Here is a 26,376-nt window from a genome sequence, read left to right on the forward strand (position 1 = left end):
GCCTCCTATGCAGCAGCATTTCTCTCCCACCACTTCCCTGTGAAGCAGGCACAGCAGCATTCCCTCCCCCTCCATTTCCCTCCCCCCACACAACTTCCCTGTGCAGCAGCAACGTTTCCCCTACCCCCCTTTCCCTTCCCGTGGTCTGGCCGGCTTACTTAGTCCTTTACCGCCCCCCCCCCCCCTTCCCGCGGTCCCGACAAACCTACCGATTCCAGCAGCGTCTGCAGCACTCTACACACTGCTGCTTCGGGGCCTTCTACTGCCCAGCAAATCAGGGCAGTAGAAGGCCCCGAAGCATCGTGTGTAGAGTGCTGCTGAAGCTGCTTGAATCGGAAGGTTTCAGGACCCGCAGCCCTTGCCAGACCCGAAGTGAGCTCTGGGGGTTTATGGGTTTTTTACGCGGGCCCAGCCCGAGCAGGAGAAGCCTGGGAGGCAAGAATTAAAGTCAGTTGGGGGAGGGGAGGAGGGAGGAGAGCAGCTCCTCTCCCTTCCAGCTCCCGTCCGGCCCCCGCTGACGTCGCCCTGGCCAGTTCACACTCCGAAGCCATGGGAGACACTGCGCTTTACGGCCTCTTCTTTCTGCTGCCGTGAGCATGGGTTCTGTCCGACAGGCTCCACACCGCTGTACGTATGCGCACTCCTACCTGCGGGTCCCTACAGCGCACGGAAAACGGGAGCACGCAGGTGGGAGTGTGCATGTGCGCTTAGGGCTTTATTATATTAGATGAGGTCTCACCAGAGTCTTTTACAGGGGCATCATTACCTCCTTATTCGTACTATTCCTCTCCCTATGCACCCAAGCATCCTTCTAGCTTTCACAGTCACCTTTTCAACCTGTTTGGCTACCTTAAGGTGTGGTAAGGTGCTCTAATACTTACTGCAGCTTAGTAAGTGGACCCTTCTGTTAGGCTGCAGGCAGACCTTGGATTAAGAGTCTGCTGGGATAAAATGGGGAGGAGCAGTTTTCTGCCTTTTGAGCAATTGGGTGCCTTTGGTAAATGTAGGTTTATATAAGAGACTGTTGTTGAAATTCTGCCACCAAGTTTTTGCAGGGACATATGAGGGGGTGCTGAAAAGTTCTCAGCCCAACCTAGAAGAGAATGATGTGGATGTGGTTCATTCGATCATCTGAAACAATGTCAAAACAGAATTTTGTTTCTGCAAATTGGCACTTAACAGAATAAGATACTGTATATACTCGAATATAAACTGGCCTAAATATAAACCAAGGTAACCTTTTTTCCCTCCAAAAAAGGAGGAAAAAAGGTTGATTCGAATATAACCTAGAGGGTTTATATTCAAGTGTCCTGCCCTGCCAGGCTCTGCACCTAACCCCCATCCCTCCCTCCCTGCCAAGCTCTGCACCCTTCCCTACTCTGCTAGGCTCTGCACCCTGTCTCCCCTCCCTCCTGATGCATTTAAGGTCTCCACTGGGACTGCTGTAAGCCCTGGTGGTCTAGCGGTGGGCTGGGGCTGGAGGGATTCCTCCTGAATCCTGTTCTGGCTGATTAACAACTTTCACCTCCCTCTTCCCTCCCCAATAAGTAAAAAGTATACCTTTAAAATCCTTGGTGGTCCAGCAGTGCACCGGAGCAGGAGTGATCTTCCTATGCTATCTGAATGACTGCCGCAAGTTTTCATGGCAACCTCATGAGTTCTCATGGCAGCCATTTAGATAGCGGCTCTGCATGGGACAGGAGCATAGGAAGATCGCTCCTGTCCCTAGTTCACCATTAGACCATTAGGAATTTTAAAGGTATGGTTTTTTTACTAATCGGGGAGGTAAGAAGGAGTCGAGAGTTGTTAGAGTCAGCAGGGACAGGAGGTGGGAGAGATCTCTCCTGTCCTGGCCCACTTCTAGACCACTAGGTCTTATGGCAGGCCCAGTAGAGGCTTGCAATAGGTCCAGGAGAAAGGAGGGTGGGGGCAGACCTGAATATAAACCATGACCCCCATTTTTGGTCCATGTTATGGCCCCAAAATCTTGGTTATATTTGAGTATATACAGTAACACTCTTTTTAGGTACAGTGGCAAAATAACGCTCAGAATTTAGGAAGTTGGTTGGTTGGGCTGAACTTTTCAGCACCCCCTTGTATACAGTAATTGCAGAAGTGTTTACATGTGTTCTTGTAAATTACAGCCTACTAGTGAAAGGCACTCATTCTGAAATAAATAAAACAAACTTGGTTCATTTTGTTATACTTCACATTAAACAAAAACAATGAAATTTAAATTATATTTTTATTGTGCACTGCTTGCTAAAGCATGCACTAACACTCAACCTGACCTAAAATAAAATGAAAAGTCCCTCAAAGCCCTCAAAAATAAAATGCAGTGAAACAACTCCCATCTTCCATAAGCACACCCTTACAACCCATTGATCAATCAATCCAATAATATGCCTCACTCAGGAATCTCAGTCCCCATTCTGGGAATGCACTGCTACCCTTCTAGGATCTCATCTAGACCCATATGACAGCTGAGAAACAGAAGAGACCATGCATAGGCCCATTTTAGATAGAAGATAGAAACTGGAATTGATATATCCAGATAGGGACAAGTACAATTCCACTAATATTTTAGAGAAGGATTTGCTGACATAAAAGTGTTTTCTTTTTTTAAAATTTATTGATAATTTTCAAATTACAACATTTGCTGTCATAGTTTTCAAGTGCTGTTTTTTCTGCCTGCTATGTTTTTATGCTTACTCTGATCCTGGTTGTATGTTCCCTTTGCAATTGTTAATAAAGACAATTAAAAAAAAAAAAAAAAAAGAATGATAAGAAATTACCCTCCCTTCCTTTTACTAAGCCCCATAGAGGAATTCTGTGAGTGTCGGTGCAGCGTTTGAGCATTTAGGCCAAAATTCTGTAACCAGTGCCTAATGTTAGGCACCTATTTCAGAGGTGCCCATATAGATAGGCGCCTATCTGAATCGAGTAACAAGCTCAATTAAGCTTTTTAATCAGCAATAATTGAAACTTAGGCGCCTATCAAGAAAGAGCGATTCTGCAACAAGGCACCTCTAAAAATTTAGGCGGCCTTCAAAAAAATAGGCGCTATGCATGTTAGGCGTGGGCGTGGCCATATGCTAGGTGCCTTGTTGCAGAATCACTGCTTTTAAGCGTACTTAAGCACTCAGCTAGGCGCCTAACTTTAAGTTACGCCTAGAACTGGCCTATTTCCTGGGCGCCTCCAAAATAGGTTCCGCTCAGCGTGATTCATTAAACAGCACCCAATTTTACTTGGATTATGCTGAACAGTGCCTAATTGGGCGCCTAACTTTTGGGCACTTATAGAATTTGCCCTTTAATGCTCCTGGCTGAGGTAGAAACCTCTACTGCAGCTTAGTAAAAGGGGATATATTTGAAAATAAAATTATTAGCATTCTAAGTAATAAATACTAAACCTTATCCCCCCCTCTCCATACACTCACATACACACACACACACACACACAATAAGGAGGCAAGAACAGGAAATTTTACTTAAAAAATTGAAAAAAAAAAACAACCCACTAGAACAATTACAGAAAAGACCTAGCTGGTTAAGGTTACATTTGATGCTAAATCACAGTGATTACAAGATACTCCCTGGCAATCAAAAATTCCACAAGTTCTTTAGGCTAAATTATATGTAGGAGTGCATGTGAATTTGTCAGCGGGTGAAAAGGAAGCAGCCATTTTACAAAGATACATGTTGAAAAACTGAACAGCGAAACGCGTCAACGTATGCATGTAAGTTATACATACATAAACCTAGACAATACATTGCACTAATTAACAATAGAGGCTCAGTTCTTATTTTCATTTTGTAAAGGGTAATAAGTAGGGCTGCACATCAGTTAATCACAATTAAAAATTTTAATTGCATAAATTATCCCCCACTCACATTTCCTTCTATACCCGTACAGTGGCAAATATAAGCAGCAGAGTAAACTCTCAAAACTGACATATTTTAATTACTAAAATGAAAATAAATCATTTTCCTTACCTTTGTTGCCTGATGATATTTAAAGCGAAACATAATGATTAGAAAAATAAAATCACCAAGCAACCGAGGTAAGAAAAATAATATATTTTCAGTTTAGTAATTAAAATGTCAGCTCTGAGAATTTACTCTGCTGTCTATATTTGCCACTGTACGGGTATAGAAGGAAATGTGAGGTGGGGGAGGGGGGCACTTTACATGATTAAACATTTTAATCGCAATTTTTCAATGTGCAGCCCTAATAATAAGTTATGGTGAATTAAGGATGAAAACTCCTTTAATCCCACCTGCTAAGGACTGGCTCAAATAAGCTCTTTTTATAAAGCTCTACATGCATGGGAGCAGCTGCCACTGTTCTCTCGAAGCTGAGCATGAGTCTTCCAACTGTATTACTGCCAGTGGGAAACAGTGCTTTCAATTAATAGGGACAGCCATGTTCCCTGCAGTCCTGCAAAGCTTGCATAATTTCACTATTGAAAAAGTGATAGTGAAATAGCACCAACCACTGGTGTAGGTTGAAGACTCCTGCTCAGTGCTGTACTCGTATATCCTGACATTGAGATATCAGGGCATGCACATTCTTTTTGGAAAGGGGGAATACACATAAATTTAGCTCCACCCAAGCCCTGTCCAAACTAGAGAGTGACATGGTAGCCATGCCAGAAATTTGCCTGGTATTACCATAGTAACATAGATAATTTTTTGGTATTGGCATGGGTACGGGAACCATATCGTGGCAAACCCACAGAAATGGGGAACATACTGGCCCTCCCTGATGTACTTAAAAAAACAAACAAACAACTGGTGGTCTAGCTGCCTCTTCGGGGGCAGGAAAGATCCCCAGTCTTTTCTGCCCTCTGCCGCTGCTAGACCTAATGATAATAGAGTTTCAAACTAGCTGCTGAGACTTCATGCAGCAGCCTTGCGAGACTTTCACGAATCTCGTGTGGCTGGGGAAGGGAGGAGAGATGCCAGGCCAGATCAGAGCAGGGAAGGTAACAGGACATGCCATACTGTGGGAAGGAGAGGAGGGCACTGACAGAACATAGGAGGGGCAAAGGGGAAGACAGATGTCAGAACAAGGGAGAGAGAGGTAAGAGACAGTGCACAGTGATGGGGGAAGGGGGAGAGAGAGGGAGGAGATGGTACATAGGGATGAATGGGGAAAGGAAAAGAAAAGGAAGATATGCTGGATAGATAGGAATAAAGGAGAGGAAAGAGGAAGGAGATGGTATACAGGGATGGGGAGGGGAGTGGAAGAGAAGGGCAGAGTGAGGAAGATGGATAGATGGGAAGGAAAGATGTGGGAAAAGTAGATTTGAGAAGAAAGCAGAAAAATGGAAGAAAGTTGAATGAAAAGTTAATGCCAAAGATGGATGTAGGGTATTAAGTAAAGAAGCAAATGGATAAGAAGGGCCAGGAAACAGATTTAAGAGCATAAACAGAAGGAAGTGCAACCAGAGACTAGGAAAAGATGATTAGAAAAATAAAAATCACCAGACAACAATGGTAGGAAATTATTTTATTGTCAGTTTAGTGATTGAAATGTATCAGTTTTGAGAATTTACATCTGCTGTCTATATTTTGCACTGTCCAGGAAGAAATCCATTTCTTTCTATTTATCTGGTTTTGTACTGCATGCAGAGTCTGGTATCTTAGGGTTTTGTTTGTGTATATTAGTACTTTTAGTTTATGGTCTTGTATTTGCGTGGAGGGGCATAATTGAAAGGAACATCTAAGTCCGTTTTCATCTAAGGCGCAAGTCGTCCAAAGTAAAAAAGAGCTTAGGACACATTTTCGAAAAATACGTCCAAATTTTTTCCCCTTTCGAAAATTATCTAAGTATATGTCCTGCCAATCTGATCGTCCAAGTCACTAAATCGTCCATCTGTATATCACATTTTCATCCAAGTCCAAAACACCTAGAACAAGCCCTGTTGGATGTGGGAGGGGTCTGCAAAGTGATAGACTGAACACCCAGACATGGCACCTAAATAGTGGAGTACCTTACAGGGCACTGCTGTGAACTTCACAGAAAGGGTGCCATGTCATCATCATCTCATTACAGCTCCCTTATAGGTCACGGTGAGCCCCCCAACCACCTCCAGAATCCCCTAGACCCACTTATCTACCACCCTAATAGCCCTTATGGCTGCAGGAGCCACTTATATACCAGTACAAAAGGGTTTTGGGGTGTATAGGGGAGTGCACATGTTTCAGTAACAATGCAGTGATTACAGGGGATTATGGGCATGGAGCCTCCTCTCCATGGGTCCCTAACCCACCCCCAAGACGACTTAAGCCGCCTCTGTCCAGGACGACTAGGCTTTCCTATGCCAGGCTGCCAGGTGATAATGTTCTGGAGGCTGAATTTTAAAGGTGTGATTACGATTTATATGGGGTTGGGGGGGTTGTTTATCACTGGGGTAGTGTTTGGGGTAGTGTTTGCAGTGCTTATCTGGTGACTTTAAGTGGGTTTTTGTGACTTAGACCATGTTTTAAATGATCTAAGTCACAACGTCCAAGTTCCGTCGATCCTGTGCTGAATAACTTTCGGTTATACATGCAGTATGACTAAGTCTAAGCCTGCCCATGTCCCGCCCAAATCCCACCCTCAACACTCCTTCTAACACGCCCCATTTAGCTATGGTCATTCAGTTGCTCTATGAAGGCCTAGGTCGTTTAGAAATACGTTCAAAACCCGGTTTGATTATCGGCACTTGGACGTCTTTCGTTTATGATCGTCCAAATGCCAACTTAGGCCAGTTTTTGGATGTTTTTCTCTTTCAATTATGAGCCCCATAGGGTTTATTTGTGTTCTGCATGTATGACCGAGGCCAGGTGTTCTGGTAGAAATGAAGGTTGAGAAGCATTATTGGTGTCATAGCCGTAAATAGGAACATATTTGTGAGCTTACCTTCAACCCTTTTGGACACAAAACAGTCCTCACTTAAACATTAGCAGAGACCACTGTTCTTGGATTATAATATAGTTTCAGAAAAAGGAGGACAGGTTGAGACATCTGGGTTTTACTTCCACTGTGTATCAACCCATCCTCCTTTTTCTGATGCACATCCTGTTTGGTTTCTTCCTGAAAAAGCAATAAGCCATATGCTATAGGTTAATGTTAAGGATTGCCTGTATAGGTTTAAAGGTTCATGGAAATAACTAAGAGAAAAGCACTATGTTATTTGCATGTGATATTCTGAGGGCTGTACTTGATTGAATTTTTTTATTTGCTGGCTTTGTTTTGTTGCTTGGAAATGGACAGTATTTGTGTTGTTTGGTTTGCCTTCACACTGAGAAAAGCACTGACCAGGTAAATACCCATCATTAGGGCTTCTAAAATAAAGGCCAAAATGTACCAAAGAAGTAATTTATTCTTGTTATTCCTTCTCCAAATATAACACATCTTGGTTTTGACAATTCTTCGAGGCAGCAAACTGCCTTCAGCCACTTAGAACATCAACAGGCCAATGCATACATCTGCTCTATAAATGGCTCAGGACAAGCCACAATGAGATTGTGGTCGTGCAACCTAAATCATAGGCCATTCAGTAAACTACTGTACTGTGTGCTCTTTCCCTAGAAGAAGAGGAAAACTGCACAAACTCTCTCCTAAATCTCTTTCGTAGCTGATGGCCCCTGAAGCTGAACATATTGCCGTATGTAAGAGAACATAAAAACCATGATTTATTTATTGATTTAAAAATTTATATACCGTATATTATCTATACGGGTTACATAATCACAGTCATAAAAGTTAGACAAACATTTTAAATAGTTACAAAAACTATACCTTAAAATGTGATTATTAATCAGGTAATGCATTATGTACTTACATTATGTCAAATCTCAGCACAAAAAGGCACTTACAAACAATTGTGTCTTCAACATTTTATTAAAACCCAATCTGGCAGTGCAAAATTGTACCTCCCACCGATAACATAGCCACACCAATATTGGAATAAGAGATTACCATCCTTCCACCCAAGCATACTTTCATGTTATTTTTCAACCTCAAACTCCTCCTTTAATTAATGTCAGTTCTAATGACTTTTTATTTGTATAGTGATGTGGATTCTTGTCAACTAGGAAATGTACCGAGATTAATTTCATAATGTTCTGCAAAGATTTTCATGTTTGTAATTGCTTCAGCCACAAAGTATTTTTATTTCTATCTTTCTCTTTGGTGAAACCCGAAAACATTAAAATTAAAGCCCATTCAGTTAAGCTTCATCAACACTTTAAGCCTATAATTGTTAACCACTGCAATATAATCTAGACTCTTCTTTGAATTTCATGTCAAAACCAGTTTAAAACTCAGGACAACATGCTAAAAAATGAAGAGCATTAGAAGAATATAAAATAATATTCTGATATCAATGCGAAGGACTGCTGTAAAGTTCTCAGTCCAACCAACAAAGTTGGGGCAGTCTCCACTAAGGGCTATTCGTCTAGCAATTTTTCACTTTTTTCATTCCGTCAGAAAAATATGGAATGAAAAAAGTTGAAAATCTCTGAAGTAAGTGTATAGCCTTCAATGGAGACTGTTCCAACTTTGGTGATTGGGCTGAGAACTTTTCAGCGGCCCCTCGTATTATATGCAAGCATTTCTTCTTTTTGTTATGCTAAACTTAAATCAAGGATAAATAACACTGCAAATAGCTTTAATGGTCTCTGTTGAACATATTTTTAAAGATATACTCGTGCTGAGACAAGTTGAGTAAAACCAGTTATACTGACATCACTCAAGGAACCTGTGAATTTCAAACACCCAGACAGGCAGATGCCTTATGGGGTATGAATATCATCACTAATTCACAGAGGACCTGAAACAGGCTTATTTAATGTAATATGCTGAAAGCATCAAAATAATCAGATTTAAGAAAAAAGCACTTAGGTTAACCCAACGGGAGCTCTGCCGTTTCACTATCCGTAGCTCCTCAGGGGGGGGGGGGGGTTCAAAAGCTCTTATAGTCTGTACCTAACACCGGTATACCCACTTTCGCCACAATGAAGTTTGTGCGAAAGCAGGTATGCCGGTGTTAGGTACAGGCATTGGTAATGCTGACATCAGACTATAAGAGCTTGTGAACCCCTGAGGAAGCTACGAATAGTGAAGGTTTTTTTGTTATATCTAAGAAGAAACATATTAAATGAACCAGCATTTTTCAATCTCTATGTGACTTCACCTCCAGCTTTAAACTTAGCTGTATCTGTCGGTTCCCTGACGCAGCAACGAAACGTGGCACGTCGGAACCAGTCACTATTTTCAAAGTTAAGTTATATTTTTCAAATACTAATTTATTGAAGCAATGACAGTGTCAGCATAGCTTTTTGCTAGCACTTAATCTATGGGAATTGTACATCTTCAGAGCCAATTCAATTTCTAGACACTGCGATGATTGGGTGGTGAGGCGGAGTAATCAGCCTTCATGTCTCTGAGCAGAGTTCTAAGAATACGAATTGTGAATGAGTAAAAGTTTGGAATATTTTTTGTGTGTGATAACACTGCAGTGACTTTTTCAGGTCTTATTGATATCTCTTTAGTCACTCCACAAATATCTATGGTATTTGAGTTATTTACCCCTGCTATATTTTTGTGATGGATAGTGAAACGGCAGAGCTCCGGTTGGGTTACTGTAAGTACTTTTTTCTTAAGTCTGATTATTTTGATGTTTTCAGCTTATTATATTAAATAAGCCTGTTTCGGGTCCTCTGTGAATTAGTGATGATATTCATACCCCATTAGGCATCTGCCAGTTTGGGTGTCTGGGTGTTTGAAATTCACAGGTTCCTTGAAGAGTGATATCAAAATATCTGGTTTTACTCAACTTGTCTCAGCACGAGTATATCTCCGATTTGTTTATACTTGAACATATTTTTAAAGCCTAAAGAATAAAATGTATGTCAAAATATATGGTGATAGTGATTTATGTAGGAAAGTACCTTTGAGCATTTTTACAGCCACTGTCGTATAACCTGCTTTCCCCTTAAGTCTGAAAGCCGTTGCTTTAACAACTTTTCCAAATTCCCCTTCTCCTAGAGTTTTGCCAAGAACCAGATTTTTTCGAGGGAATTCCCACTTGGGATCTTCCTGTTCAACAAAACAAAACAATACAATACAAAAACAAAAAAAGTAGCTTAGTTAGCTGTTATAATATGGAGCAAGTCTTGCAAACTGCAGTAGAATGCAACTGATCATTATTATAGTGAAGGATTTTTTTTTTAGTTTCAGGCCATATGTTGGAACATTTACAAGTTACTTTAATAATGATATAGCATTCCCGTCACAGATATTACGCATATGTTATGGATATGATTTTCTTTCTTGTTTTTTTTAATTATATTTTAATACAGCTATCATTTTCTATTATTTAACAATGTTAGTTCGTGGAAGTAATGCGGTCAGTTTTCAAACAGCAGTTAGACGTTTGGCTTTGAGCTGGACGTTTAAGTGTTGTTTGAGTTTCATTTTTGAAGCAGTACAAAGGTGATTCTAGTAAACTGAGCAAAGAATCGGCTTAGCGCTATGGGAGAACCCACGAACATACAGGTAAAACAATGCAATTTTATTTTACCTGTATGTTTGCATGTTCTCCTACATTGGTAAGACGGTTGTCTGCTCAGTTTATTAGAATCAACGATTTTGGCTTTTTACCCTTCATTCATCTAATTTCTGTGTTTACTCATCCATTTCCTGAGTGACAGGACTCCTGAGGCAGGCATTGTTTTATGTTGGATCTTCATTTTTGTCCCACATGATTCTTTATGTAGAATAAATACCACTAACTGGAACACTGTATTTTTTTTTTTTGTCTTACTTTTGTACTGCTTTGCTGTATTTTATGTGGGACATTTTCCATCTTTTGGTTTTTTGCTTCCTGAGTTTCATTTTCAGAATGAGGCACATACTCCAATGTGCATCTAGCTTTCTGTGAACTGAAAAATGGGTGTGGAAAGGATGTTCAGGGGGTCCCTACCCTGGAGCGCACAGAAATAACCTAATGGTTACTGCAATGGGCTAAGAATGGAGGCAAATAGGTTCACTTTCCACTACAGGTTCTTGTTCCCCTGGGCAAGTCGCTTACGAGTTACTCTCCATTGTCTCAGGTATAAAAACTTAGGGCCCCTTTTATCAAGCTGCGCTAGAGGAATTTAGCGCGAGCCGGCGTGGTAAATGCTTTAATGCTCATAGAATTCCTATGAGCGTCGTAACACTTACCTTGCTAACCCACGCTAAAAACCTCTAGTACAGCTTGATAAAAGGAGGGGGATTTAGATTGTGGGCCCATCAGGCACAGAGAAAGTACCTGCATATAATAACAAATGATTGTAAACCATTTTGTTTGTACCACAGAAAGATGGTATATGAAATCCAGTCCCATACCCCCTCTATATATGGAGATAATTCTACAACTGGGTGGCTCCATTTAGGCACACAAAGGACATGCAGTAGTAGGCAATATTATAACATGACCTAAGTGACTAGTGTAACTCTTGACGCTGCTCTGACGCTCATAGGAATTCTATGGGCATCGGAGCAGCGTCGGAGCATTTAGTGCTCCGGGTCATGGTATAATTACTGCGATTTAGTAAAAGGGAGGGAAAGTCACTTGTTTTTTTATGTTAGTTCGTTATCTCTGCCAAGCTAAATCCATAGAGGACATTAACGGTGTACAGGGCAAATGTTTTCATTCTCCATAGTTTCCTGTGTGATTTGTAGGATTTTTCATGTTCTAATTTTTGTTTCAGAGGGCAATGTCACTGATAGTGTGCACTCTTCTTCTCATGCGCAAGCTTGTCTTAAATCAACAAGACATTCAACTTTCTTTTTTCATGCTACAGACTTACGGAACACCCTCCCTTGCCAATTATGAGTGAAACCTTTTTATGCAAACTTTAAAATAGCTTTTAGAACCTGTTTATTCTTTCTGGCAGTGTTCTTCAATGCAAGGCCAGAGGGGTCAATAGTGACCCTTGGAGACATTTGGTGTGGCCCTCATCATCATCATTCTGGCTTTTTTTCTGCCTCTCTAACAAAGTTCATGATAGAAAGAGGGGTGTGGATGGGAGGACGAGCCACATGCTTGAAGGACAAGGAATTTCTCAATCAGTGAAGAGAAAGAATTTGGAAATGCCTCCCTCCTCGAGGACATGCCCAACAAACGGTTTGAAGACGGGCTGGTGGGGTGGGTGTTATTGATACACAAAGTTCAGCAGTGTTGTGATTCCACATGGGAAGTTTTTGGGTGGTTCTTCTTCAACTCAATGGATCCAAAGTGATCCTGACTTAAAAAGTAATAAAGAACACTGCTTTATGAAGTCCTAAATTAGTTATAGGGTGTATGGTTATCTTTCAGCCTTCTTTTATTCTTTCATTCTCTTTTTAAACCCAATATTTTACTTTCTCTGTCCTATCCCTTCCCACCCCCACCCCTTTTACAAAACTGTAGCGTGGTTTTTAACGCCAGTCATGGCGGTAACAGCTCTGATGCTCATAGAATTCCTATGAGCGTTGGAGCTGTTACCGCCGTGGCTGGCGCTATGGTTTTGTAAAAGGGGGGGGGGGGGAGTATATGAATAAATTGAGGGTTTTTTAAAACTTTTCCACATTAAAATTTTATATGTAAACTGTTCTGACACTTGCCCCCTCTTCTACCAAGCCGCGCGGCAACAGCCCCGAAGCCCTTTAAATTTCTATGGGCTTCGGGACTGTTATCACGTGGCAGCCGCTAGCGTGGCTTTGTAGAAGAGGGGGTTAGGATATTGTGGTAAATCAAAAATAAATAAACATTAACATAAATATTTTGCAAATAGCCCCCATCTTTTACTAAGGTGCGGTAGCCAATTTAGCGTGCTCTAAAAATGAACGCGTGCTAAATGCTAACGCGTCCATAGAATATAATGGACGCGTTAGCATTTAGCGTATGCTCATTTTTAGAATGAGCTAAATTGGCTACCGCACCTTAGTAAAAGGACCCCAGTGAGCACTATTAATGAAAAAGTGAATTGTTAACAAATTTCAGTGCTTTAAAAAGTTCCTTGAAATGACATAGGAAATAGGTAAAACTGCTAGAATAGCTTTAGTCATTGCAAAAACCAATTGTTGAGGGTGGGGTAAATTTCCCAAATTTCTACAGATATCATCAAGCTTTTATCATGCGGCAGGGTATGTATTGGATCCTTCCTGAGCTCATGGAACATCTTCCTGATTGGCTGTACTTAGAATGGCAACTCATGTCCCCAATGCGATTGTTTCATGTTCTGAGTATAAAGTTACCTAGATATGTCAAGGACAATAGTATTTTATTTGATACATGGAAAACATTGAAATTTTTAAATAAATTAATGGATGTTCCAGTGGAAAAATCCACTTATTAGTCCTTATGATTAAACTCCAAGGTTCAAATAGGTGGGTCTGGGATCTCCTGGAAGCATTGGATGCAGGCAGGCATTCGAACATTAGATGATATTATATCTAATAGGAAACTGCTGGATTTTTCATGGCTACAACAATCATTTGGAATTTCAAAATCTCAAAATTATAGATGGTTGCAGCTGAAGCAGGCCATTCGGAGTGGGTTCCCTGAATGGCAGAATTTTAAAAACTATTATAGTTTGCAGGTCCTATGCTTCCAGACAGATTTACTGGGACATAAGGCCGCCAGGTGGTATAAATTAATTTTTGAATAAGAAACCAAAAAATAGTCTTAGAGAAATTTGGAGCATTGAGATAAAGCAGTACATTTCTGCATCTTGATGGCCATGAATTTGGACTCGGCGGATGAGATGTACAGCGTCAGCATCTATGAGACAAACATGTTTTTTCTTATTGCATAGAACTTTTTGGACCCCTGTTTGTTTACAAAAGTTAGATAGTTCTAAGTCTAATAGATGCTGGCATTGTCATCTTGATATAGGGACACTGGATCATCTGTTGTTCTATTGTCCTTTAATACTCAAGTTCTGGAAGTCGATATGGGGACAGATTAATGCTATACTTGAGACATCGATTCCTTTGACATATGAGGCTGTTATATGTGGGACAATGTTACATCTGAAGCCCTCATTGGACATATATAGAGGGCGGCTTTTCCTTATCATGATCGGGGTAGCCATACAAATGATTACGCGTAACTGGAAGAACTGGGATCACCTTAACTTTAATTTTTGGTGGGAAAGTTTGTGCTTAACTTATAGATTTGAAAAAATAAATGTAGATATAATGGGTCATACTAAGAGATTTAAGTTAATCTGGGGCTCTTTGATATCTTTTATGGATGCATTGGTTTTGTTTATGTTTTGTTTTTTTTTCCCTTTGATCCTGTTGGTATATTGCGCATACACCCAGGGGGAGGGAGGGTGGGAGAGAGATATTTATAGAAAACCAAAAACACTCTGTGGAGTGACGATGTTCCTAAATGGACTTTATTTGGAAGTATCAAAGTTCCAAATGTACACTAAAGTCATCCACATAAAATAATTCCATCCACATAAAAGTAAATCATCCACATAAGAGCCTTAAAGGACCTAGTCCGCTAGGGATACAGGACCCAACACGGTCCGCGTTTTGACAAAAAGTCTTCTTCAGGGGTCCCTGGGGGTCCTATAAAGGTGAGTACGTGGGAAACAATTGTGTGGTGAGCCGGAAGTGAGACACTGCTTGCATTTGCAATGGAAAAGATATTTATGTCATGGTTTTATTCTCTTGCAAGATATTGGTTAGGTGGGGTAGGGGAGGGTTATCATGCTATGGGGATTTTGATTGATTATAAATGCATATATGAATAATGCTGTTTGTGTAAATATTGTACTGCATTTTTGTTAACTTTGGAAAATTAATAAAAGATTTAAACAAACAAACCAAAAAAAAGAAATTGACATAGGAAATGCCACCTGATATGACTGCATATCCCTAGAGGAAATAAAATAAATATCTTACTGGTATTTTAAATGTGTCTACAGAAACTTGGTTTTCCATCGAGTCCAGTGAAGGTCGACGGACATTAGTGGAAGAGTAGCTGATGGGGTAGGACTGCGCTGGACGTCGGAAGGTCATCTCTGCAGAAGCAATTGGGGTCTTGGGTGAATTCTTGTGGTATCGGTGGATAAAGTAGGAGGAAAGTAGCACTGAGATGATAAAAGACAAGAGCACCGCCCCAGCAATCACAGTCTTGCAGACATCATCACATAGTGGCTCTATGGAAGATAAAAGCAGCAGGTTGTAAAAATTCATATACAGTGTTCCCCCAGTCGTTCACGGTTGGCGGTGCGCGGTCCCGGTCATTTGCAGTATTTTCCAACCGCGAACCGCCGACAAGGAGAGGGCAGCGGGAGAGGCAGGAGAGATCAGCCAGAGCGCCGCGAGTGCAGGAAATCACTCGCGGTATGCTCTGACATGCAGCTCCTGATTGGATAAGGCCTGACAGTGCAGGAAGAGGTGGCTGGAGCATACCGCGAGTGATTTCCTGCATTCGCGGCGCTCCGGCTGCTCTCCCGCTGCCTTTTTCAATTTCCCCCATGAAAAACCGTATTCGCAGTTTTTCAAGATTCGCAGGGGTTCCTAGAACGGAACCCCCGTGAATATCGGGGGAGTACTGTATTGATGTTTATACAGTGGTATAGTAAGGGGGGGTGAGTGGGCAGTCCGCCCCAGGCACCACCTTGCGGGGGGCCCCAGGCACCCCTCTTCCTCTCTGCTCCCCTTCCCATTCCTCCCCCTGCCACATGTACGCCTCTTTCCTTCCCCCGTACCTTTTTAATTTTGGTGCGAGCAGCCAGCAACTAGCTGCCCGCATCAGCTTCGGTGCTCTCTCTCTGACATAACTTCTGGGACCCTCGCCTAAAAAGCGATGTCAGAGAGAGTGCCGAAGCCAATGTGGGCAGCAAGTTGGTGGCTGCTCATGCTGAAGTTAAAAAGGTACGAGGAAGGAATGTGCGCATGCGGCAGGGGAGGAACGCCACCACCCCAGGTGCCACTCACCCTTGCTATGCCATTGCATTTATATTCCTTTTTTTTTTCAATCAAACATATACATATTTTTTCCTGTGATTTATTACCCCAAGCAGTAAAATGGTGTGGTAGCCATGTTAGTCCACTTTTAAAGGTACACTTCTCCCTCTGTATCAGCAGTTTCCGCATCTGCAGATTCGCTTATTCAAGATTTTTCAGAAGCTGACTCCATGCCCCCAAACTACGTCATCATTAAATGTCTTTTTCCTTTTACTGTACCGATAAAGTGTATCGCTTACCATTCACTCTGAAAATTGCTGCTACCATGCTTTCTCCCACAAATTTGCTGCTTCCATGCTTCCCAGTGTGCACTGAGAAAAACACTGCTTCCCAGCATCCATAGAGAAAAAGGTTTCTTCTCAGCATGCCTGCCCAGAAATCGCTGCTTGCTTGCCAGCCCAAAAATCGCTGTAGAAAAGTTATTTGCAGTTCCAATAATAAAAACGGAAGGCTTTTTCTAAAAACCATGAATAACATTAAACTAAACTAAACTAAACTGAACTAAACCTTGGGTTTATATACCACACCATCTCCACGAATGCGGAGCTCGGCACGGTTTACAGGAAGAAGGATGAGAGAGGAACTACAGTGGAGAGATTAAAGAGTTAGGTGTAAAGGGGGAAGGTGAGAGGCCTAAGAGGGGGGAAGTGTTACAGTTTTGAGAATAGCCAGGTTTTTAGGTGTTTGCGGAAGAGTTGGAGGGAGCTTGAGGTTCGGAGTGGGGAGGTGAGGTTATTCCAGATCTCAGTGATTCTAAAGGGGAGGGATGACCCAAGTTTGCCTGCATGGGAAATACCTTTTATGGAAGGGAAGGATAGTTTAAAAATTTGGGAGGATCTGGAGGAAGTAGGGGTTGGGGAGTTCCAGGATAGAGGGATAACATTAAAAAAGTTATTCGTGGTTTTTCCATATTCGCGCCTATGGTCCGCACACATCCCCCGCATATAGAGAGGGAGAAGTGTAATATATAGAAATAAAACAAAACATAAAGGAAATAAGGTGATACTTTTTTGTTTGGACTAACTCTCAATGCATCTTTTGATTACCGTATTTTCACGCATATAACGCGCGCGTTATACGCGTTTTTACCTACCGCGCATACCCCTCGCGCGTTATATGCGTGAGCGCGGTATACAAAAGTTTTAAAACATAGTTCCCACCCCACCCGACGCCCGATTCACCCCCCCAGCAGGACCGCTCGCACCCCCACCCCGAACGACCGCTCGCACGCGATCCCACCCGCACCCGCATCCACTATCGGAGCAAGAGGGAGCCCAAGCCCTCTTGCCCGTTCGACTCCCCGACGTCCGATACATCCCCCCCCCCCGGCAGGACCGCCGACTTCCCGACAATATCGGGCCAGAAGGGAGCCCAAACCCTCCTGGCCACGGCGACCCCCTAACCCCACCCCGCACTACATTACGGGCAGGAGGGATCCCAGGCCCTCCTGCCCTCGACGCAAACCCCCCTCCCCCCCAATGACCGCCCCCCCCCCAACACCCCCCGACCGCCCCCCAGCCGACCCGCGATCCCCCTGGCGACCCCCCCGACCCCCCCACCCCCCTTCCCCGTACCTTTGGTAGTTGGCCGGACAGACGGGAGCCAAACCCGCCTGTCCGGCAGGCAGCCAACGAAGGAATGAGGCCGGATTGGCCCATCCATCCTAAAGCTCCGCCTACTGGTGGGGCCTAAGGCGCGTGGGCCAATCAGAATAGGCCCTGGAGCCTTAGGTCCCACCTGGGGGCGCGGCCTGAGGCACATGGTCGGGGTTGGGCCCATGTGCCTCAGGCCGTGCCCCCAGGTGGGACCTAAGGCTCCAGGGCCTATTCTGATTGGCCCACGCGCCTTAGGCCCCACCAGTAGGCGGAGCTTTAGGATGGATGGGCCAATCCGGCCTCATTCCTTCGTTGGCTGCCTGCCGGACAGGCGGGTTTGGCTCCCGTCTGTCCGGCCAACTACCAAAGGTACGGGGAAGGGGGGTGGGGGGGTCGTGGGGGTCGCCAGGGGGGTCGCGGGTCGGCTGGGGGGGCGGTCGGAGGTTCTTGGGGGGGGCGGTCGTTGGGGGGGAGGGGGGTTTGCGTCGAGGGCAGGAGGGCCTGGGATCCCTCCTGCCCGTAATGTAGTGCGGGGTGGGGTTAGGGGGTCGCCGTGGCCAGGAGGATTTGGGCTCCCTCCTGGCCCGATATTGTTGGGGAGTCGGCGGTCCTTCGGGGGGGAGGGATGTATCGGACGTCGGGGGGGGGCATCAGGCTTTCAGGATGGGGACAGACCTTCAAGGGGGGACAGTGCACGGAAGTCAGGGGGGGGGAACGGAGAGGCGGGACAGCGCACGGAAAGTCAGGGCGGGCGAAAGGAGCATCGGGCAGCATGCGCGGTATACCCGTGAGCGCGGTATACCAAAGTTTTTGTACATATCATCGTGATTTCTGCGCGCTATACCCGTGTGCGCGTTTTATACGGGTGCGCGTTATTTGCGTGAAAATACGGTAGCTTTTGAAGGTAACCCTTCTTCAGATCAGAAATAAGCAAATGTTGACAAATATCAGAATATACACAGTCAAGTCACATTATTATGACCACTGCCTACCTCTGGCCAATGAACGAAAGCACATGTCGCACACAATCTTTGTGGGTATATAAAGTGGAATGTCAGCAAGTTGCCAATATAGCAACCGTGGCTGTCATGGGGAAAAAGCGTGATCTGTAAGACATTGAAAAAGACATGATCATTGGCAACTGGGCCAAGGGCAGCAGCATTTTGGAAACGGCAGAGTTTGTGAACTGTTCACGGGCTGCTTTGGTTAAAGTGTACCGTGAGTGGACAAATGGAACCTTTTCGATGACCCAGCATTGTAATTGTGGCACAGCACGAGCCATCGATGTGAGAGGTAAACGTTGGCTATGCAGGTTGGTGTGGGCTGATCAACACTCTACCGTGGAACAACTCACCATCTAAAACAGCGGTCTCAAACACGTGGCCCGCAGGCCACATGTGGCTCTCCAAGTTTTTTTTGCGGCCCGCGGTCTGGACTGGATCATTCCTTTTCTTTTGGAGCAGCAGCAGGTCTGGCCGGTTCGTTCCGTTCAAAGCCGCGGGTTGGCGGCTCCTTGCGCTATTCACTCCTGCATCGGAAGCCTCTCTGACATCACAACACCAGAGAGGCTTCAGACACAGGTGCGGATCTCGCAAGGAGCCGCCACCCGCGGCTTTGAATGGAATGAGCCGGCCAGACACGCTGTTGCTCCAGTGGCGTACCAAGGGGGGGCGGTCCGCACAACTGGTCACCCTCCACTGTTCTTCATAGAGTGCGGCTCGCGGCTCGTCTAGAGCAGGGGTGCCCAACTGCTTCCCTTCCCTTCTCTTCCCTTCAATTCTGACGTCGAGAGGACGTTCTGGCTAGCCAATCGCTGCATGGCTGCCCGGAACGTCCTTTGCGACATTAGAATTGACGTCGGGCGGGGAGAGTTGGCCCCGTGGAGATCTCGGCCTGTTCCCGATGGCGGCAGCAGCAGCAGCAGCAGCAGCAGCCTATTCCCCAGCGGTGGTGGCATGGGGAGGGCAGGAAGGAAGGAAGAAAGAAAGAAAGAAGGGGGGGCAGGGAGCCAGAAGGAAAAAAGAAAAAAGGAGGGGGGGACAAGGAGCCAGAAACAAAGCAAAAAATGGGACAAGGAATCAGAGAAAGACAGAAAAAGAAAGAAAAAGTTGGGGGAGGGAATGAGGTCTGGAGGAGAGGAAGCATACAGGAGGCTGAAAGAAGAGAAGAAATATTGGATGCACAGTCAGAAGAGTAAAGTGCAACCAGAGACTGATGAAATTACCAAACAAAGGTAGGAAAATGATTTTATTTTCAATTTAGTAATAGAAATGTGCCAGTTTTGAGAAAGAAAAGATATTAAACTTTAAATGTGAGTGCTGCAGAAAAAATAGAGTACTTGGAGGGCCGCAGAAAAAATAGTTAATGTCTTATTAAAGAAATGACAATTTTGCATAAGGTAAAACTGTTAAAGGAAAGTTTTATGAACTATAAAGAGTTTAACCTCATGCAAAATTGTCATTTCTTTAATAAGACATTAACTATTTTTTTCTGCGGCCCTCCAAGTACCTACAAATCCAAAATGTGGCCCCGCAAAGGGTTTGAGTTTGAGACCACTGATCTAAAAGAACCAGGGAGCTTCCAGATGTGTGTCCAAAATGACTGCACAGCGAATCCTGTTGTGAATGGAGCTCTGGAGCAGACAGCTAGTGACTGCACTCATGCTCATGAGGGTTCATAGCAAAAAAACAGCTGCAATTTTCACAGGAGTAACGACATTGAACTTGCACTAACTGGCAGAGAGTTGCCTTCTCAAATGAGTCATGTTTTGAGCTCCATCGAATGGATGGACATTGGCATGGCAGGCATGAAACTGCTGAGAACAAACATCTGGCAATCATTATTGGACATACACAAGCTGGTGGGAGCAGCGTTATGTTCTTGGGAATGTTTTCTTGGTATGGGCTGGGTCCCTTGATAGGTCCTGGAAAGCACTCTCAACAGATATGGGTATTTCTCCATCCTTGCCAATCAAGTACACCTGTACATGTTGACGGTCTTTTCTATGGCCGATGGGGTCTTTCAACTGGAAAATACGACATGTCATACTGCCAGAATGGTTCACAGAGCACGACCAAGACTTCCAGTTACTTCCCTGGCCTCTGAATTCCCCAAACCTTAATCCAATTGAGCACATTGTCAGGTGCACTGCAGTCTTCATGGCTTCAGATACCTCTAGAAAACATCCAGTATCTTAATGAGTCACTCCCACAACATCTGGTTGCCAGAGGCGGTTATTCTGGATATTAGCAGGTGGTCATAATAATGTGACTCGACCATGTATAGGTAAAACATAAAAGAATTCCAATGGCTGTCTCACAGGAAGAGGGAAGGAGTAGTTAAGGTGAGAAACATGGAGAACTGGGTGGGTGAGAGATGGATGGGCGATAAATAGGTGACAAAGCAGTATCATTTTATGGTTTGTTGGGATTTTTGATCTTGAAACTGTTATCCAAACAATCTCAGGATGACCAGTAATGTTTTCTCTAGTGACAGGTCTCACAAACAAGTTTGTCAGGTTTTGTTTCTAGCATTTTCTACCGTGACAGAACCAGTTGTCTGGACAGCAGGATTTTCTTCACATTTTCTTGTTGTCCCTAAGTCTCTCTCATAGACTGAAGTAGGAATGTACATGAACTGTTTGTATTTTGTTTCAGGATTTTTTTTCATTTGTGGGGCCAATTCAGAGTGATTTAAGCAGGACAGAGAGGCTCTAGCCCACTTAAATCACTCATTGGCAGTCAAACGCTGATATTCATCAGCACTAAGCTGGGCAGTGCTGGGGAGAAGCTGGAGCTTATGCAGGCAATGGTAATATTCAGCCGGGGCCCACATAAGATAAGCAGTTGAATTTAGGATAGCTCAAAAGCTGTCCTAAATTCAGCCACTTATCTTATTTGGTGCCTGGTTGAATATTGGGCTGGTGCCCTCATAAGTATTTTATCTTTTTTTAAAAATCAATTATAAAAAGGAACCCCTGATACCCCGATACCTCTCCCAGAGACCAGAAAAGGGATTATGGGTCTTCAAAAAAGGAAAAAAAGTTATGTGGTTGTACAAAATTGTCCCCTGAGGAAGGTGATGGTATCGCTGAAACTTGGATCCTAGTCGGGACTTCATTGTTTGTTTTTGGGAATTTTACTTGTTTTAAGACTTGTTATGAAACTTTGATACAAACTGCAAATAAGGGCTCAATGTCCACAGATTGGATGTGCCATTTCCAGTGCCTCTCTTTGTTGATTTTGTTTTTTCAATATTTAATGCTGGCATTAGTGCTGAATTAGAACAGCTTTTCAACTGTCCTAAATTTGCCCGCGTAACTATAAAGTCCTGGCAATGATTACTGCTGGCACCCGCATAACTGCCAGCTCCTCCCCTGCGCAGTCCCCTGTACTGTCCCTGACTTACCTGTTTTTTAAATGGAGTCAGAGCTGATATTCATCAGCACTGTCCGGTTTAGTGCCATTGAATATTGGGGGATTAGGCAGCTCTAGGTGTTTTAAGCAAGCAGAAGCCTCTCCTGCCCACTTAAATCACTTTGAATATTGGGCTCCTAGATTTTAATATTAGTTTTATCTACCTATCTCGTGGTAGTTTTGCATGTTTATATACTGTGCCAAAAATAACAAATGTTGTGCACTTTTGTTTTAAAATGCTATAGCTTTGATTTTAAGCAAAATCCATCACTGTATAGACTTACCCTCTATGTCATGCTTCTCACAGTAACAGTTCTTCTTTGGGAAGCAATAACATGTCCCATAACCTGCTTGAATTCCCATAAGTGGGCCTTTCCTATGACCTCCAATGACATCATTCTCTAATGAAACACAAAATATAATAGTCTTTTAGATATTGAACAACTAAACTCAGAGATATACGTAATTGTTTACTGCAGGATTATATTGAATTACTGGTATTGGAGAATTTATCAATATGTTCTAAAACCAGGGAATATACTATAGACCTGGCTTTCTAAACTCCTCTTACAGATAATCTCATCCCAGTGATTAAGACATCAGATTAGATGAGGCCTTCATCATATTCTATTATAAATACGAGTATACTATAAATGTGCCTTTGTAAGGCCATCAACCACTATGAGTGTTTGAGGCTCTACTGGGATCTCCCATACCAGGTGTTGCTATTCTAGAGACAGGTATGTACTGTTTCATTCAAATTCTGAGAGGGAGGGGGGTCAGTGACCAATAGAGGAGTGTGGGAGGGTCATTACTTAATCCCTCCAGTGGTCATCTGGTCAGTTTGGGTACCTTTTTGGCACTTAGATGGACTCAATTCACCTATGGTTTAGAAAATATATTTGTCATATGTAGTGATTGAAAATAATTACTTTGTGTTTTTAAAACCTTGGCTCAATGGTCCAACATTTCACAGTCACTCCTCCAATATCACCAGAATCTGGAACCGGCTAAGGAAACGTACTGAGCATACTCCCACATTTGTCAGCTTGAACTAAAGGCAAGAGATGGAGTGCATGCCATTTTGAAAAATAAAGGTTAACAAATAAGGCTATACTTTTCTTTTGGACGAGCCTTCAGGAAGCAACAGCCTCTTTCTCGAATCTGAACAGATTGAGCAAATGATGACATTGTCAGTGGGTTCCCATCCTCCCCACCTTGAAATCAACCCCCTCCCCCCCATGAGCCATACCTGTGCAATCCTGTGGACAGATGGATGAATCCTTCTTCTCAATGGCATCACAGGTTCCATCTGGGCATGTCTGGAGGTTGGGGGTACAGGTAGAATAATTTGTAGTGATTCCTGGAAGAAAAGCCACTAGAAACTAAAAATGCAATACAATAGGACAAAACATTGCTTGTGGCAAAGAGGACAAATCAGCATTTTACTTGTTCCTTTGACATACATTTCTACAAATGGATTTTTATTTTAGTTCTTTTATATTAATATTTATTATGTAATCAACCCTGTTTTCAATAACAGTTTATGGAGCAATTGTATAAAAGAAAAATATATTTTAGCAGAAATAACTGTGCATATGCAGGAGGCAATTAAAAAAAAAAGTCTATGTAATTGCAACCTTTGCTGATGGTTTTACATACAAACGTTATGAAAATTTTCAAAGAAAAAAGTGTCTGAAAATTATAAAGTGCCATACATGTTTCTTACAAACATCTGTTTGCTTTGTAATTTCTACTTATACAGATGGCAAAACAGCAGACACACATCTAGGGACTCTTTTACCAAAGTGCAGGGGGATTGCCCAGCACCTGCCCTAAATTGACCACACCGGGCAGACACATACCTCATGGCACCCTGTTACTTGCTGTAGAAGTTTTTCTGTCAGAGAGAGGGGGAATATATGTGGTGGAGGGAGGGGATTTCTGAAGCAAGAGTACAAGAAGGGCACCAGATCTTGGGGAAGGGGAGGGAAGGAATGGAAAGGCCAGGAGATGTGCAACTATGCTACTTCACCTGTTAGCAGCTTCACGATTAGACAAAATGGCTGCACTTACCAATCTGAAGGTGCAACATCTAGCAGGCGATAATGACTTGTGTGCTCTAAGAGTGTACCAACACTTTTCTCTACCCCAACCTTGCCCATTAGTGCTAGTGAGGGATTTGCACTGTCTGTTTTAACATACATGAGACATTAGCACAGAATGGAGCTTAGTAAAAGCTTCCAAATTTAAATATGCTATTTTCTTCCTCTAACATGCACAGCCATGAGAATGCCTTTTTTTTCTCTGCAAGCAAAGCAATTTCCAGTCAGACCATTATATATATTTAGACAGACTTTGAAAACTGTGCAGTGAACAGCCCCTTCCACAGTTTAGCTGGAAAGCAGTGGAAGAATTTGCATATCTCCTCTTGTTGGGTTAATATTTTCCTTGGGGTCAATATTCAAAGTGAGTTGACTGGTCTTTATGCAAAAATGCCTTATATAGAAGACTGACTCCTAGCGGTGGTACCATGAGACTTGTGCCAGGGTAAGTGGACACTATTTTGAACCCAGAGCAAGATGGGAGAGGACTGAAGGAGGAACATAACATATAACATAAAATCAGGTTTCTAGACCACATAATCATCCAACTATATCACTAGGACTGGACCCAGGTAAATTTTGGAGGGGGCAAGGGGGGAAGTTCTTCATTTGGGCCCATTGGCTGGGAGTCGGAGGTGTCTCTTTCAATTGGAAGGGAGAAGTATTGGGGATGCCAAATTGGCAGGGGTTGATCAGAACAGGGGGACTGGACAAGTTCACAGATCCCCTTATGTGGGTCACAGCTGAATATTGGTCAGGACCCACATAGTTCTAGCAGCCATTATACTGTATGTTCATTTATACCCACATAGTCACTGCTGGTGCCTGGACATAGCCTGGCATTGAATATATGGGTCTAATTTAATTGGTGATGGTCAGTACTTACATGTAACATAGTAACATAGTAGATGACGGCAGATAAAGACCCAAATAGTCCATCCAATCTGCCCAACCTGATTCAACCTGCTTAAAAAGGTTCTGACCACTGCTAGTTGAATATTGACCAATTTGTTTCTTTTATTTTGTATATTCCTTGCATGGTTTTCCTTTCTGTTTCCTGAGAAAAGGAGTAAGAAATGCTCGCTCTTTTCCATTTTAAATGTTCCTTTCTTTCATTCTGATGTTCTGTCAAGTGGCATTCAGGGGCATTTTACTACGCTGCGTTAGGGCTTTAACGCGTGGAATAGCGCGCGCTACAATGCCACATGCGCTAGACACTAACACCAGCATTGAGCTGGCGTTAGTTCTAGCCGCTTAGCGCGGGGTTAGCGTGCGCTGATCTGCTGTGTGCGCTTAAAACGCTAGTGCATATTAGTAAAAGGAGCCCTAAGATGTCCAAAAATGGCGCTCAGACGATTTTCTCACCAAAACGTCCAAGAGCCGATTTTTGAAATTGACTTTCTGGATTTCTTGCTAGGCTTCCTAGCTGCCGTTTTTCCAAAAGTAAGCAGGGTGTGTTATGAGTGGGTTTTCGGCATGCTTAGACTTGGAGCTAAAAATATACCTAAACTGACCAGAGGGATTAAGTAATGACCCTCCTACACTCCTCCAGTGGTCACTGACCCTCTCTCAGAATCTGAATGACACAGTACATACCTGTCTCTAGAACAGCAACACCTGGTATGGGAGATCCAAGTAGAGCCTCAAACACTCTATTGCAAGCCACACTATTACAAAGAAAACCACTACTGTATATACCAAATGGCTGCTCTGAAAATGAAAAAAGCTGCTATTGTAACAAGTGGAGAAAAATACCTCAGTCGTAAGGCACCCTCCTTCTGCTCAATGCACACAAAGGTAGGGGCACATAAACACCATCATAAGTCGGGGTGTAAAATAATTCTGGATGTCCGTGGATGTATTCCTCAGTTTCAAGAGTGGCAACCAGGCATTGATAGAAGTGACTTTATATTTGGATCAATTGTTCCTGCTGATGGTCAGTTCCTGAATCTGGAAACTGCAGCATAAGTGGAGATTTTTTTTTTTTAACTTATGTTGGAGGTTATGTGCCCTTGCCTTTGTGTGCTTTTTCAGTTTCATATCCTAGTAGAGTGTCACACAGGTGCCTTAAGTAGCCTGGTAGGTGGGCTAGTGAGCCACAGAGAGGAGGACCCAGGCCCCTAAGCCACTCTAACCACTACATTTATGGTGGAAAGTGTGAGCCCACCAAAACCTACAAAAATTCTACTATACTGCCATATAGATTCCACCTGCAGCCATAAGGGCTATTGGGGTGGTAGACAAATGGT

The 26,376-nt window shown here is 43.3% G+C and overlaps 1 protein-coding gene across 1 annotated transcript in view; it reads right to left on the reverse strand.

Annotated features, from left to right (window-relative positions):
• The window catches only part of RET (ret proto-oncogene), a 255,342-nt gene that overhangs the window by 53,830 nt on the left and 175,136 nt on the right, over nt 1-26,376 (reverse strand). Inside the window, exons 9-12 of the mRNA XM_033943472.1 lie at nt 23,275-23,385; nt 22,307-22,423; nt 14,942-15,198; nt 9,946-10,093 (exon numbers count right to left, since the gene is read on the reverse strand). Of these exons, the coding sequence (XP_033799363.1) occupies nt 9,946-10,093; nt 14,942-15,198; nt 22,307-22,423; nt 23,275-23,385 (633 nt within the window). The remainder of the gene's footprint in view (nt 1-9,945; nt 10,094-14,941; nt 15,199-22,306; nt 22,424-23,274; nt 23,386-26,376) is intronic.

This window comes from Geotrypetes seraphini, chromosome 4 (assembly GCF_902459505.1).
Source record: "Geotrypetes seraphini chromosome 4, aGeoSer1.1, whole genome shotgun sequence".
Taxonomy (NCBI): domain Eukaryota; kingdom Metazoa; phylum Chordata; class Amphibia; order Gymnophiona; family Dermophiidae; genus Geotrypetes; species Geotrypetes seraphini.